The sequence below is a fragment of the Mustela lutreola genome, chromosome 12 (assembly GCF_030435805.1).
Source record: "Mustela lutreola isolate mMusLut2 chromosome 12, mMusLut2.pri, whole genome shotgun sequence".
Classification (NCBI taxonomy): domain Eukaryota; kingdom Metazoa; phylum Chordata; class Mammalia; order Carnivora; family Mustelidae; genus Mustela; species Mustela lutreola.
Genome location: NC_081301.1, coordinates 36,112,349 through 36,128,415, shown reverse-complemented (window position 1 = coordinate 36,128,415; position 16,067 = coordinate 36,112,349). Strand labels below are relative to the sequence as shown.

Here is a 16,067-nt window from a genome sequence, read left to right as displayed (position 1 = left end):
GCTACCCTATACAAGTTACCTTCATTCTTATTAGATATAGACTTGTTTGCAATAACAGCAATTTCAGTGGTGCCTCTACTTAATTTAATGACTTTTCATTTTTATTTTTACTCTATTGCTTAGACTGGAAATTCAAAAATGTCTTTTCTTTCTCTATATCTCTCATTAATATCTGAATTATAAACTGCCTCTTCTCCCTTATTAATTATGGGAAATATCACTGTTTTTTTCCCCTAAATCTTCTGGATTTAGTAAATGGGGTTTAAGACAATTAGGAAAGTTCATTCAGCTTTGAGACCAGAAGCTAGTATACACTCTTTTTCTTTCTACTGTCTGCATAGCTTGCAGCAATTGAAACAAAATGACATTTCTTGTTTTCTTGATGAGGAAGACAATCACATTTGAGAATTCAGGAAGATGACATAGGTAAATACGCCTCTGACAGTATTAGGAACATGTATTTTTAGGTACTAAGTTAGGTCATTTAGCCTAGACTAAAATATTTTCAAAACAAGATGTCTCCCATATGCCCAGGAAGGTTCACCTACTTATTTACCTATCTGAAGGTCAGTGACAATACTTGATATCTGTTAGAGGGACAAGTCCTGTTTAAAAGGCAGATAGTCACATATGAAGAAATTTTAAAACTAAAAAGCAAACCCCATAAGCTTCCGGAGAAGAATAAACGGTCATATACGAGGATCAAAAATTAGAATACCATTAACCTTCTCAACAGCAACAGCAGAAGATAAATCTCAATGCCTTCAAAGGTGTGTGAGAAAATTACTTGTAACCTGTAATTCTAAATCTAGGGAAACTGTTGATAAAATTCAAGTATAAAGAAATATCCATATTGTAAAACCTCAAAAAATTTTATTCATTCATCATGTCTCTCCTCTTAGGAAGCTCCTAGTATGTATACTTAAGCAAAACAAGAAAGTAAACGAAGAAGAAAGATTGTAGAAGCCCAAAAACATGGGGACAAGTGAAAGGGAGTCCTAGGAAGATAGGTGAATAGCAAGCCTAGAGAACTCCAGTGCAGATTAGAGCAGGAGTATTGAGGTACCTGCGGTGAGGGTCTTCAGAGAGAGAGAATGTAGTTCTCTGCTCAGATTCTCACAAAATAGAGGCAACAGAGAGTCAGTGGAAATGCTGGGGGCAGCTAAGCTGGCAGAGTAGTTGCTATAAATTCCTATATTTCTATGGTCGTTCATGCAACCTTTCCTTCAGAAAGTATGAAATATTATCTGGGCTACTGCGTCCAGTTTTGGGCATCCAGTTTAAGAAGAACATTGAGAAGCTTAATGAAATGACTGTAAAGAAGTACAAATGCGAAGTAAATACCTAACAGCCCTGACAGGAGATGAACCATCAGCAGACCCAAGGTGTTGAGTTTTTGGAAGGCAGAAACTAGATCGATGATACTGATAGATAAACCAGAGTATTAAAAGCTTCAGTGCAAATGCATTCTTCTTGATAGAACTTGGTAATAGCTCCAAGCTCGCATCAGCAGGTATGGAGAACAGAAGTGGTAGGTGGGATAATGATTGAGATAGTTAATTTTAAAACTGCCCATAAAACAACGTGGGCAACAATTGATCCTCTGTACCACCCTGCCACCCCTGTAGCATGTATATAGCAATAACAAATGTATTTGCCTTCCAGTCTCAGACAAGAGAACTGCTTTCTAAGGAAATTTACAACCTTTCTCAGAGTACTAGTGCTTCTAATATGGGTATCACATCACTTTCGAGTAAAACTCATTTTATTTTAAATTCAAGGGGCAGGGTACCTGGGTGGTTCAGTTGGTTGTGATTTTGGCTCAGGTCATGATCTCATGGATCCTGGGATCAAGCTCTGCAGCAGGCTTCTCACCTAGCAGGGAGTCTGTTTGGGATTCTCTTTCTCTCCCTTTGCTCCTCCCCAACACATGTGCACCACTCTCTTGTTCTCTCTCAAATAAATAAATAGCATAATTCATGTAGGCAGGCAGGTAGGTAGGTAGTTATGGGGCTTAAATGTGCTTGCATGTTCCTTGTGCACCTGAAGGTGAGCTCCGTCAATAATACTTCCTGCCTACCTACACAAAACACATGCTTCCATGTTCCCATTCAGGAGAGTGGCCTACTGGGGAAACAAAATTAACCAAAAGAAACCAAGCCAATCTATAACGATTAAACTGCTCTTTTACTCATATTTGTAAGTAGACTATAAGGAAACCAGGAACACAAAAGAAAAGGATAAGGAGGAATAAATGGAATAACTGACCCCAGAAAAGACACAATTCAGAAAAAAAGAAAAGAACTTCCAAAAACTCTTATTACTATTCTTAGAAGACACAACTGCATAAATAAAGAAGAATAGGGTTGCTAAAAAATGGAAAAAGAAAAAAGCAATCTAAGAGCAATAGAAAAGAATTTCGAGAAGTAAAAATAGCTGAAATTTTAAAAAGCCAATAAAAGGACTGAAATAAAGAGTCAAAGAACTCTCTAATAAAAAGATAAAATGTATTAGATAAATACTTCTTTTTAATAGAAAGCCAAACCAGTAGCCCCCAAATTCATCTACCAGGAGTATCAGGAAGAGAAAATGGAGGGGACAACATTGTCAAGAAATAATAGAAAAATATTTCCTAAAATTCAAAAAGGATATGAGTTTCAGATCTAAAGTGTCCAATAAGCATCCTGAATCTTAGAGCTTCAAAGGTATAGAGAAGTCCCTCAAAATCTTCACAAGGATAAGAATAAGATACCAACCAAAAATTGAGAATTAGGTTGGTACCAGATTTCCTACTCATACAACTGGGTCCTAGAAATTAGTAGGATCATCCCTTCTAATTTCTTAATGAAAGTTATTTTGACCCAGAAATCTATACCCAGGAAAACTACAAATCAAGTGAAAAAACAAACCCGTTACTATCTTAAGACTTTTACCCTTGCTGTCAAGGCCTGCCCCAGATCTTTGCATGGCTTGCTTCTTGTTCATAGTTCAATGCTACCTTTTCAAAGAAGCCTCTTTTCTGTCTAAAGTAGTCACTCCCACCAAGACCTTCTTTATTCTGTTAACCTGTTTTATTTTCATCATAGCACTTAGCACTAGTTAATTTTTTTTAACTTCCTATCTCTTGGTCACCTATCTCTACAGCAGTGTAAACTCTTTGAGAGTAAAGACATTGTCCTTTTTTTTGTTTTGTTTTTACTACTTCATCTTTAGTCCCTAGAACTATGCCTGATACATAACAGAGCTTTACTATTCTTTGTTGAGTTGATGAAGAAAATAAATGAGTATCTGAGCTACCAAATTATGAACTCTAAGGTAGAAATTAGGTCATATTCATCTCTATATTCTTGGAAGTGCCAAAATAATGCTCAGGAAATACCTTTTGAATGGTTGCTAAATGAGGAAATGTTTTTGAATTAGCTAGGTTCTTGTCAGCACTGTAGTTTTGTTTAGATGGTATTTATTGCCAGGAGATTGTTAATGTAATTAGATGTAATGCACTCTCAGTTCTTGAAGCTGCAGCACAAATCTTACCTGGTTTAAACACTTCATTTTCTTCATTTTTGGAAATGTTTCTTAGGGGAAAATCTGGCAGATACAAAAAGCATATTTAGCAAAATTGCTTCCTGATGAGCCCCAACTGAGCTGGAGTTTGATCCCCTCTCTCCCCCCAGTGACAGTGACACTGCTTTCTAAACCCCACTCTATTAAGTAGGAGTGTGTCTATTGAGTAAAGAAGCAGTGTTTGAAATTTGAGTGGTGCCAGACATCTAGAATATATTTTGGGGGAGGAACAATGAAAAGTGCAGATGTGAAGGTCAAAGGACCAAGGAATAGTTTTTGTTTACAGCTGCCTGTGAAACCTGGGAGCTCCCCTGTGACAGGGACATCCTTAGTAGTACTCTGTTAGTTTTGTCAACAGTGACAAAATTGAGTATCTCTGAGCGTTTACTGGTACTACTTTTTGTGAAATGGAATGCTGTCTGCTCTTCTTGGATCTGACTGGCTCTGATAATAAACAAATAACCTGGGGTTTGTAGTCACAACCAATTACTTATTTGTTTCTAACTATAGAAAAGAAGCAAGATGAAGTGTTAGAGACTACATACCAATAAACTCCATCACAATAAGAGACATAGAACATCTGCAAGGGCTTAGAAAGCCTTGGGATAGCAAGAAAAGTTCTGGGAATGAGGAAAGAGCAGACTGTGTCCTGCCCCTACAGGCCTCACACTGAGGGGGAAGCTCTGCCTATGGAATTTGGTCTCATAGAGGTAATTTTCCTTTCTGGTGGCTTAATCTGAACAGAAAGATCTGGTCCTGAGGGACTCATGGTCTCACAGTAGAGGCAGGGCACATCACTAGAAATCATGGGTAATTCTCAGTTATCCAGGCAACAGAGATGAGCAGGTTGAAGTTCCCCTGTAATATTTTCCCACAGCTTTGAAAGAAATAATTAATTTAATAATTTATAACCAAAAAATAAATTATAAATAAATCTCTATTTATAAATAATAATTTATTCTTTTACCTTCCCCATTTTCTCTCCCACTGGAGCTGATGAAATAGTGCCAAATATGGACTCAAATTTAATGCTGGCCACATAGATTATCCAAAAAGGAAGGTGGGACCAATAGAATTCATCATTGAGGCTTGATCTGAATAATGAGGATAGCCTTGAGTTCACATTGAAAAGAAGGAGAAAGAAATAGGAATAAGACTGAGAAGAAACGGTTTTATAGCTCCAGAGAGACCATCACAAAGAGCTCAGCTACTCAGTATGAATCTGCATTTGACTAGAAATAAAAGCAGGTTTTAATTTTTTTTTTTCAGTCTTCCTCTCTTTGGTTCTCCCCCATCCCATTACTCATTCAACACTAAAATCTCAAATATTGAATGACACTAAGGATTTACTTTTAATTTTTAAGTGATAAAAGTATTGTGATTATGTGTTTAAATAATATCCTTTAAAGGTATATATTAAACAGATAAAATTATATAATGTGAGAAATTTGCGTAAAAGGGGAAGAGGAGGGTACCTGAGTGGCTCAGTCGGTTAAGCCTCTGCCTTCGGCTCAGGTCATGATCTCAGGGTCCTGGGATCGAGTCCCGCATCGGGCTCTCTGTTCTCTCTCAGCAGGGAGCCTGCTTCTCTCCACCATCTCTCTCTGCCTGCCTCTCTGCCTACTGTGATCTCTGTCAAATAAATAAATAAAATCATTAAAAAAAAATTTTTTTAAGAAAAGGGGAAAAGGAAGTTTAAATGAAGTAAGACTAGCAATGAATTGATAGTTGTTGAAACTGAGTGATGGGTACATAGGTATTCATTATACCATTTATATAACTTAATATATATTTGAAATTTTTCATAATAGAAAGTTTTTTAAAATCTCATTTTCTGAGAACGGTCTCAGTTAGACCTACTCCTTCTGCATTTTATACACTTGTCTTCAAAGACTTTCTCCTCAAAAACAAGTACTTTTCCCATCAGCAACTCAAAGATGAGAACTCCAGCCATCTAGCCGTGGGAATGTGTTGCTTTGAGCTAGTTACACTTTGTGACAAAGTACACAGGTATGAAGATCATTGAGCAGACTTAGAAATGGTTCAACAGTAACATCATATCTGTCTGCTCTAAAGGTATGTGGGCATCTAACATAAGTGGAATGTAAAATTGTACAACAACTTTGGAAAGCATTTAGCAGTTTCCTAAAAAGTTAAATATAAATTTACTGTAGGATCCAGCAAGTCCAATTCTAGATATTTACTAAGGAAATAAAAGCATATATCCATGTAAAATCTTGTGCACACATGTTTGGCACAGCTCTTTGCAATAGCCATAAACTGGGAAAACTCAAATGTCTAACAAATTAGGAAACAAATTGTGCAATATCCATACAATAGAAGGCTACTCAGCAATAAAACTATCAGTAGATGCAAAAACATAAATAAATTTCAAAATTAAAAAAAAATTATGCTGAGCCAAAGAAGCTGTCAAAAAAGAACATATATACATATATTTTAAGATATAATTGGCATGTAATGCTGTATGAGTTTAAGGTGTACCATACAATGATTTGATATATGCATATGTCAAATATATAGTGAAGTAATTACCACACTAAGGATAGTTAACACATTCATACCTCACAGAGGTATAATTCTTTTGTTTGTTAGTTTGGTGATAAGAGCTTTTAAGATCTACTCTCTCAGCAACTTTCAAATATACAATACAGGATTGTTAGGCCTAGTCACCATGCTGTTCATTACATCTCCAGAACTTAAATATCTTATACTGGAACTTTGTGGTCTTTTACCATCTTCACCCCACTCCTCCTCACCTACCCTTAGCCCCTAGCAATCACCAATCTGCTGTCTGTTTTTATGGGACTTTGTTTTTGTTTTAAATTCCACATATAGAGTATCAGAGTATTTATCTTTCTCTGACTTATTTCACTTAGCATACTGCCATCAAAGTTCATCCATGTTGTCACAAATAGCAGAATTTTCTTCTTTTTTATGGTTGACTAATACTCCTCTGTGTGTGTGTGTGTTTGTAACACATTTTCTTTGTCTGTTCATCTGTCAGTAGACACTTAGGTGATTTCCATGACTCGGCTTTTGTAAATAATGGCACAGTGAACATGGGGATACAGATAACTCCTCAAGATAGTAATTTAATATCCTTTGAATATATACTCAGAAGTGGAATTACTAGATCGTATGGTAGTTCTAGTTTTAATTTTCTCAGGAGCATCCGAACTGTTTTCATAACGGCTGTACCAATTTACATTCCCATCAACAGTGTACATCCCCCCAGTACGTGTTATCTCTCTTTTTTTTTTTTTTATTACAGCCATTCTAACATTCTTTGATTATAGCATTTCTAAGGTGACATCTCATTGTGGTTTTGATTTGCATTTCCCTGATAATTAGTGATGTGAGTATCTTTTCACATACCTTTTGGGCATTTGAAATCTAAATACGAAACAAATATTTGAAACCTATTATTGGGGTGCCTGGATGGCTCAGTCGGTTAAATGCCTACCTTCAGCTCAGGTCATGGTCTCAGGGTCCTGGGATGGAGCCCCATGTACAGCTCTCTGCTCAGTAGGAAGTCTGCTTCTCCTTCTCCCTCTGCTCCTCACCCCTCCTCACTTGTGTGTGCATACTCTCTCTCTCGCAAATAAACAAATAAAATCTTAAAAGAAATTTTAATTAAAAAATAAACCTCTTATCTATTTAGGTCCTTTGCCCTTTATTTAATCGAATTATTTGCTTTTTTGCTATTTGCTGTTGAGTTACATGACTTCCATATGTATTTTGGATATTAACCTCTTATCAGATACACAATTTGCAAATATCTTCTTTCACTCCATAGATTGCCTTTTTATTTGTCAATCATTTCTTTTGTTGTGTAGAAGACTTTAATTTGATGTAATCGCACTTATTCATTTTTGCTTTTGTTGCTTGTGCTTTTGGTTGTCACATCCATAAAATCATTGCCAGACTGCTGTCAAGAGAGCTTTTTCTCTAGGAATCTTATGGCTTCAGGTCTTACATTTAAGCCTTTAATCCATTTTGAGTAAATTTTTGTGAGAGGTATAAGATAGGGGTCCAGTTTTACCCTTTTACATATGATTATCTAGTTTTTTGAGCACCATTTATTGAAGGGTCTGTCTTTTCTCCATTGAGCTTTCTTGCCTCCCTTGTCCAGTATCAGTTGGCCTTATGTGCATGGGTTTATTTCTGGACTCTTGACTCTGTTCCATTGGTGTTTATGCCAGAGTATCATACGTTGTTTTTGGTTTTTGGTTTAAGCTTTTATTGATGTGATACGGCGGGGTGGTGGAGAGCAAGCTACAAGCAGAGACAGCGGCAGGCAGGGGAGAAGCAGGCTTCCCACTGAGCAAAGAGCCCGATGTGGGGGTTGATCCGGACACTGGGATCATGACCCGAGCCAAAGGTAGCTGCTTAACCAACTGAGGCACCCATACTGATTTGATTAATATAGCTTTGTAATATAGTCTGAAATGAGGACATGTGATGCATCTAGCTTAGTTTTCTTTCTTAAGATTACTATGGCCATTCACAGTTTTTTAGGGTTCTATAGAAATTTTATGATTAATTTTTCTATATCTGTGGAAAAAAATGCCATTGGAATCTTGATAGGCATTCCATTGACTCTATAGATAGCTTTGGGTAGTATAGAATTTAACAATGTTTATTGTTCCAGTCCGTGAACATAGAATATCTTTATGTTTATTTGTATCTTCTCTTTCTTTCATTAGTGTCTAAATCCCAATTGATCACAATGTTTGATCCTTTAAATGTGTTGTTGACTTTGGTTTGCTAGTATTTTTGTTGAGAAGTTTTGAATCTATATTCATCAAAGATATTGGCTTATTGTTTTTTTCTCTTGTAGTGTCCTTGTCTGGCTTTGGTACCAGGGTAATCTGGCCTTGAAAAATGAGTTCAGGAAGATTATCTCCTCTTCCCAAACTTCTTTTCTAAACATCATTCTCAAATTTGTCTTTTTTGCTTCCTTGTCCCTCTATACCCTTTTCTCTCTCAACCTGATGGCAGATTGAGCTAATTTGGAACCATGATCTTGGGTAAGAAGGTATTATCTTTAGGGGCATCTGGATGGTGCAGTCAGTTAAGCAGCTGACTCTTGGTTTTGGCTCAGGTCATGATCTCAGGGTCATGAGATTGAGCCCCACATTGGGTTCCATGCTAGTTAGCAGCAAAGTGACTTTAGGAAAAACACTTTTCTGTTTTTAATATCAAGTTCCTTATCTATTACTAAAAAAGAGGTTTTATAAATATTAAATTAAATAATATACATAAAGTACTCAGCACAGTTGCTGATATTTAATAAGTGTTTAATATAGTTTAATTACTTTTTTAAAGATTTTATTTATTTATTTGACAGAGAGAGACACAGTGAGACAGGGAACACAAGCAGGGGAGTGGGAGATGGAAAAGCAGGCTTCCCACCCAGCAGATCCTGGGATCATGACCTGAGATGAAGGCAGATGCTTAACGACTGAGCCACCCAAGCTCCCCTAGTTTAGTTACTTTTATTTCCCTTCAAAGTCCCAAAGATGCCTCCTGCTGGGCTTTTTTTTTTTTTTTTTTTTTCTATTCTGGGTAGTACTGGTTAGAGCCTATGAACTATAGGGCCACCCTCACCTCCAGGAAGAGAGAGAAGTTTGTTGAGAGATAAGTCTCCAAAAGGTAGGTCTAAAGCAGCATATGTCTTGGACGAAATGTTAATTCTTTTTTTGATTTTTCAGATTTTCCTGTTTTTAGGTGGCATGTGTTTTATCCTAGCAATTGGGCATGGCATTTGGGAGAACAAGAAAGGCTACTACTTCCAGGATTTTCTACCATGGGAAGAATATGTGTCTTCATCATTTGTCTCTGCCATCCTCACATTCTGGTCCTATTTCATTATTCTCAACACTATGGTGCCCATTTCCCTTTATGTCAGGTAGGCTTTTTTGACCACTTTGTGTTATAGGGGGAGAAACTGACTTTTACTTCCTGCTTAACTTACCAAATAGACTGTGAATGTTTAGATAACATAGATTGTGTGCTCTTTAACTGTTTCCTTCCCACAGTGCCCAGTGTACAAAACACTCTGAGAAATGTCTAGAAATGGGGTGCCTGGGTGGCGCAGTAAGTTAAAAGACCAACATGGTTTCAGCTCAGGTTATGATTTCAGGGTCCTGAAATTGAACCCCACATCTGGCTCCACACTCAATGTGGAGTAACCTTGGGATTCTCTCTCCCTCTCCCTGGCTCCCTTCTGCTTGTGCTTCTCTTTCTCTCTCTCTCTCAAATAAATAAATCTTAATAATAAAAAAAAAAAGATAAGAAACTGCCAAACTTCTTATCCAAAGATTAAAAAAAAAATGTCTAGAGATTGTGTAAATGCTTTCCATATCCAGGATACTGTGCTAGATACTTTGTGAGTTATACAAAAGAAAATCATCCCTACCCTTAAATGGCTTATAATGTAAATGACTAGGAGCACCTCAGTGGCTCAGTCGTTAAGCATCTGCCTTTGGCTCAGGTCATGATCCCAGAGTCCTGGGCTCCCTGCTCCATGGTGAGTCTGCTTCTCCCTTTCCCACTCTCCCTGCTTGTGTTCCCTATTTCACTGTATCTCTCTCTGTCAAATAAATAAATGAAATCTTTAAAAAAAAAGACTAAGACATATAAACCCATACAATAATTAGAAAAAATGTACAGAAATTGGGTGATACTAAAGCACAAGCCAGGGAGCCACAGTTAATCAATGAGATAGGTTCCAAATATTCATATGTAAATCATTTAATCAGAACTCACATTCTGTTTTCCCATAGAAACAATGTGACAAATGGTAGGTAGGTATAATTATGACCTAAATTCTGGTTTCTAAAAGTTGGTACAGAAAAGGATGTTTCCTCCTCCTTTGCATGGACAAAAATTTGAAATAGATAAAATAAATTTTTACTCTGATCTCCTTTTTCTGTTTTCATCATTCCCTTTCACAATATGCACCCAGACACATTTTTGTATCCTTCTTTCCAAGTTTCCTAAGCCCTGCACTGTGACAGTCCAACCTGAAAAGCACCTTAAGTGACAAAATTATCTTATTAATTTAATATTTATTGAGCACCTACTATGTGCCAAGCACTATAATAGGTGTTAGAAATAGAAGCATGGGGTGCCTGGGTGGCTCAATGGGTTGGGCCACTGCCTTCGGCTCAGGTCATGATCTCAGGTTCCTGGGATCGAGTCCCACATCGGGCTCTCTGCTCAGCAGGGAGCCTGCTTCCTCCTCTCTCTCTCTGCTTGCCTCTCTGCCTACTTGTGATCTCTCTCTGTCAAATAAATAAATAAAATCTTTAAAAAATTATGGTACAGTATAGAAAATGATGTAATAGGAGTATGTATGGGAATTCTGTGGGAGACTAGAAGAGGAATGGGTTGATTCTACTTGGAGAACCTTGGGGATTTCCAAAAAGTAACAATCAAACTGATACTTGAGAAAAGAGTAGAATTCACCAAGTAAAAATAGCAAAACAATATTGCAAACAGAAATATCAGTTTGTGTGAAGGTTTGGTGTTTTTTAAAAGCTTGATCTAGTCAGAGAACAGTGAGTAGCCTAGGATAAAATGTTGGATGGTAATTTAATATCATATCCAAGAGAGCCTTAAATGCCAGGACAAGTAGCCTGGATTTTATCCTAAAAGCCAGAAAGACCTTACTAAGGATAGAAATAATCTGATTAAATGTTTGGGTTTAGAGAAATTGCTGTGTTGGTTAGTATGGCAAGGAAGGGAGGGATCAAAAGTCAGTGCATGAAGTCTAGTAGTCAATAATGTGGGCTAGAACCCTTCCACCTCACCTGAAATAAAAAAATCCACATTGCTCAATGCAGCTATCTCTTAGAAGCTATCAAAACTAACACACATTAAGCATGAATAATGATAGGAAGGAGGCCCCTTAAAAATCTTAACTGTTTTAAAATGAAGATGCTTGTTAACCATAAAGAATCTATAATGTTAAAAAAAAAATTAAAAAAAAAAAAAAGGGCGCCTGGGTGGCTCAGTGGGTTAAGCCGCTGCCTTCGGCTCAGGTCATGATCTCAGGGTCCTGGGATCGAGTCCCGCATCGGGCTCTCTGCTCAGCAGGGAGCCTGCTTCCCTCTCTCTCTCTCTGCCTGCCTCTCCGTCTACTTGTGATTTCTTTCTGTCAAATAAATAAAATCTTTTAAAAAAAATTTTAATTAAAAAAAAAAGAATCTATAATGTTCCTTACTTGGAATAGAAGAGGAATGTGAATAGGCAATAGGGAAAATTCAGATAAAGTAAGAAAGACACTATTAGGGTTGGTGGTGAGGGAGAAGCTACCCCACAGGCAGACTGGGTCTGCCTGGAAATTTATCAGGTCAGCTTCTATAATCAGCTGTTTCTAATTTTCAGACATCCTTCCCTTCTTCTGTACAAAGAAGTTTGAGTGTTTCAAGTTTCTCTCTCTTCTTTACCGTGGATTTACATGACAGTTACAGTAATCCTCTAATTTAACCTAGGCAGCCTTTTAGTAGTTAGTTCTTAATTCTGTCAGGCTTTGCATTACTGCAGAAATTCAAAATATTTTACTTTTCCTGGGTATGTTTTGGAAGAAGAAAGAATGAAAAGGGGTTATGCCTCAGCAAAATTAAGTATGTCTCAGGTGGTAAAGCCCTGAATAATAATAGTCAAAATCAGAATTACATTGGGTTGGCTGGTGGGAAGAGTCCTTCAAAATCCCTGGTAGGTTCCCAAGGAAGATACTCTGATTTTCAGGTCCTCACCCTGACCTATCATAGGACTGTTAAGAAGGAAACCAAGATGATGTATTTGATCTCTTCTGACCCAGGACCCTTCTTTTCTTGCTTTCTTCAGTGTTGAGATAATAAGATTGGGCAACAGTTGCTATATCAACTGGGATCGGAAGATGTATTATGCACCAAAGGACACACCAGCACAGGCTCGCACCACCACCCTTAATGAGGAACTTGGCCAGGTCAAATATGTGTTCTCCGACAAAACTGGAACCCTGACTCAGAACATCATGATTTTCAATAAGTGTTCTATTAATGGGATAATCTATGGTATGCATGCCTTCCTGCTTTCCCTGAGTCCTAGGGAAATTCTACCTTGCAAATTGTTTTCAAGAGTAATCTCCCTCTAAATCTATATGCCTCTGAAATTCACATTTACCTCTTAATCTTCAGCCTTCCCTATTCGCTAGGCAAAGATCCCTCCATTTACCTGCTTACCAAAAAGCATTTATTTAACACCTTATAGAGGTAAACCATTGTGTTGGAAATTGGAAATACCAAGATGTACAAGACTTAATCTCTGTCCTCAAGGTATTCCTGATGTCTTGAGAGTGTCAGTTCACTCATACTAAATCAGACGGAGAAACCAGCATGTTGATGAAGCTGCTAATCTCTACTTCAGACCAATAAGCAGGCTTGAGAGAAGCTATCAAAGGAACATAATAAATGCCACTGAATTGTACGCTAAATAATAGTTAACATTTTATGTTACATGTATTTTACCACAACAAAAAAATTTAAACCTTTCTTTAAAACCCTCGCCAAAGGGTACTTGGGTGGCTCAGTCAGTGCATCTGACTTCAGCTCAGGTCATGATCCCAGGGTCCTGGGATTGAGTCTCACATCGGGCTCCCTGCTCTGCAGGGGGCCTGCTTCTCCCTCTTCCACTCACCCTGCTTGTGTTCCCTCTCTCAAGACAGTGAGTCTCTCTCTCTCTGTCAAATAAATAAAAATATATAAATAAAATAAAACCCTTGCCAAGTCTCTGCTCTGTTTCTTTACCAACAGGTTATGGCTATGACAAGAATGGACAAAGAGTAGAAGTCTCTGAGGTGAGTGATTGCAGCTCCCTGTAAAATGCATGTGGGAGCTAAGGCTGTGCTGCATAGCATCATCGTTAACACAAATTGGGAGTCCCTTAGCTCCTGAAATAGTAAAGCTTTTATTGGCTCCGTAATGTCAGAAAGCATTGTACAAATGGTCTATGTTTATTTGTAGGCCATTTGTTCAATGGGATTTGGGTTTGTGGGGTTTTTTTTTTGTTTTTTTTTTAAGATTTTATTTGTCAGAGAGAGAGAACGCAAGCAGGGGGCAGAGGAAGAAGCAGGCTCCCTGCTGAGCAAGGAGCCTAATGTAGAACTCAAACCCAGGACTCCAGGATCATGACCTGAGCTGAAGGCAGACACTTACCTGACTGAGCCACCCAGGCATCCCAAGAATTCCTTGCATTTTAAACATTCATATTTTATAGTTCAAACTCCCATTTGTTGATTAATTCTTTTTTTGAAATCTGTGTTTGAAAATGAAAATACCGGGCTCCTGGGTGGCTCAGTGGGTTAAGCCTCTGCCTTCGGCTCAGGTCATGATCTCAGGGTCCTGGGATCGAGTCCCGCATTGGGCTTTCTGCTCAGCAGGGAGCCTGCCTCCTCCTCTCTCTCTCTCTGCCTGCCTCTCAGCCTACTTGTGATCTCTCTCTGTCAAATAAATAAATAAAATCTTTAAAAAAAAAATTCACAGACCTGGGGATAAAAATATATGTATATAAAAAATATATGTTTATAAAAAATAAAAAATTAAAAAAAAAAAAAAAAATGAGCCACAGATACATAAAAAAAAAAAAAAAAAACTATTAAGAAAAATAAAATGAAATGAAAATACCTTTGTTTGTTCTGTTTAAAAAATAATCTATGCTCACTATTAAAAAAAAGTCCAAACTATACAGAAATGTATGAAGAAGAAAGTTAAAGTCACTCAATCCCTTGTAGAAAACCAGTGTAAAATTTAGAGGTATACTCTTTCAGATATTTTTCATGTGTGTATATGCACACACATATACATCGAGATCTAATGATAGACATATGAATGGATGGATGGGAGGAAGGAAAGAAGGAGAAGAAAGAAAATAAGGAAGGAAAGAAAGAAGAGGAAGGAAAGAAGAAGCATTATAGCATGTATGCTATTTTTACCCTCCTTTTTATGCACTTGATGTATATTGTAGTCTTGTTTCCATGTCAGTAAATTTAGGTCTACATCATCATTTTGAATGAGTGGCATATCCAATAGTATTAGTGTACCTTAATTTATTTAAACAACCCCCTATTTTTATTCCATTTTCTTTTGCTATTATAAATAATATTGTGGTAAGCAGCTTGGTATATACATTCTTGTCTCTTCTTCTGATAATTATTTCTTTAGAATAAAGTCCTAGAATTGAAATTGGCTGGTTAAAGTGTAGCCACATTTTTAATGCATTAGTATTGCCATATTGTTCTCTAGATAGATTGCATCAATTTATAATCTCACCAGAGTATCTGAGAATTCTTTTCTTCCCATATCCATATCAGTACTAGGTATTAATCATCTTTTAATCTTTAGAAATTTAATTGGTAAAAAATGACATCTCATGTAATTTATCTTCCTCTGTTTACTAATCAGATTGAATCATTTTTATGTCCTTATTTTCCTTCCCCTTCCCACTTAATTTCCTATTTATAATATTTTATGAGTCACCTGTTCATACTCTTTGCCCTTTTCTTCTTATTTGAAAGCACTCTTTTTTTTTTTTTTTGAAAGCACTCTTTATATAGTAAAAACACCAACTCTTCCTTTGGCACATACATTATAGTTACTTTCCCCATTTTTGTCTTTTGGGTTTTGTTTATCATTTTTTTCTGTGTAGAAGTTTCTAATGTGTGTGACCAAGTCTGTCAGTCTTTTTCCTTTATAGTTTTAGGATTTGTGATATATTTAATAGTCCTAACTCACACAATTATAAAAATATCTTCCTATTCATTCTTCCTATTTCTAGCTGGTTCATTCTGACTATTTTCTCAAGTATTAAATCTCAGTTTATGTTTATGGATTTGATTTTAAGCATCCCTTCATAGGGCTTTCTCTTTTACCTTCATGGTACTCCTTACCCTGTCCCTTTCCTTCTAGAACCAGTTCCAAACCCTTAGCCACTTGACTTATGTACCAAATAGCTGATTCCAGCTCCCAACTACTGCCTCATTTATATCTCTCCAAAAATATTGGGAATGGGAAAGAATATCTTTCTCCCCCTCCTCCCCCTCCTCCCCCTCCTTCTTCTTCTTCTTCTTCTTCTGTTTCTGCTTCTACTTTCAGTCCTCTTCCAGGCACTCTGGTAATGACCTTGGCAATATAAACAAAGTTGTAGTTTGTAGGGAATACAAGCTGGTCAAAGGGTGGCCACATTTTTAATGCATTTAACATTGCCATATTGCTCTCTAGATAGATTGCATCAGTTAATAATCCCACCAAAGTATATGAGAATTCTTTTTTTCCCACATCCTTCCCACTTCTTCAGGAACCTCAGTCAGTCCTAAGCTCTCTCTTTCTTAGTATCTAAAAGTTATCTCCTTAATGTGATTCTTTCCCCTCAACTCGAGTTTTCCCTTTCTTTAAAAAAAAATGCTGAGGCGCCCAAGTGGCTCAGTGGGTTAAAGC

At 37.1% G+C, this 16,067-nt stretch overlaps 1 protein-coding gene across 1 annotated transcript in view; it reads left to right on the top strand.

Annotated features, from left to right (window-relative positions):
• LOC131812640 (phospholipid-transporting ATPase FetA-like) overlaps window positions 1–16,067 on the top strand; it is a 115,570-nt gene that overhangs the window by 74,101 nt on the left and 25,402 nt on the right. Inside the window, exons 13-15 of the mRNA XM_059142437.1 lie at window positions 9,300–9,496; window positions 12,442–12,650; window positions 13,389–13,432. Of these exons, the coding sequence (XP_058998420.1) occupies window positions 9,300–9,496; window positions 12,442–12,650; window positions 13,389–13,432 (450 nt within the window). The remainder of the gene's footprint in view (window positions 1–9,299; window positions 9,497–12,441; window positions 12,651–13,388; window positions 13,433–16,067) is intronic.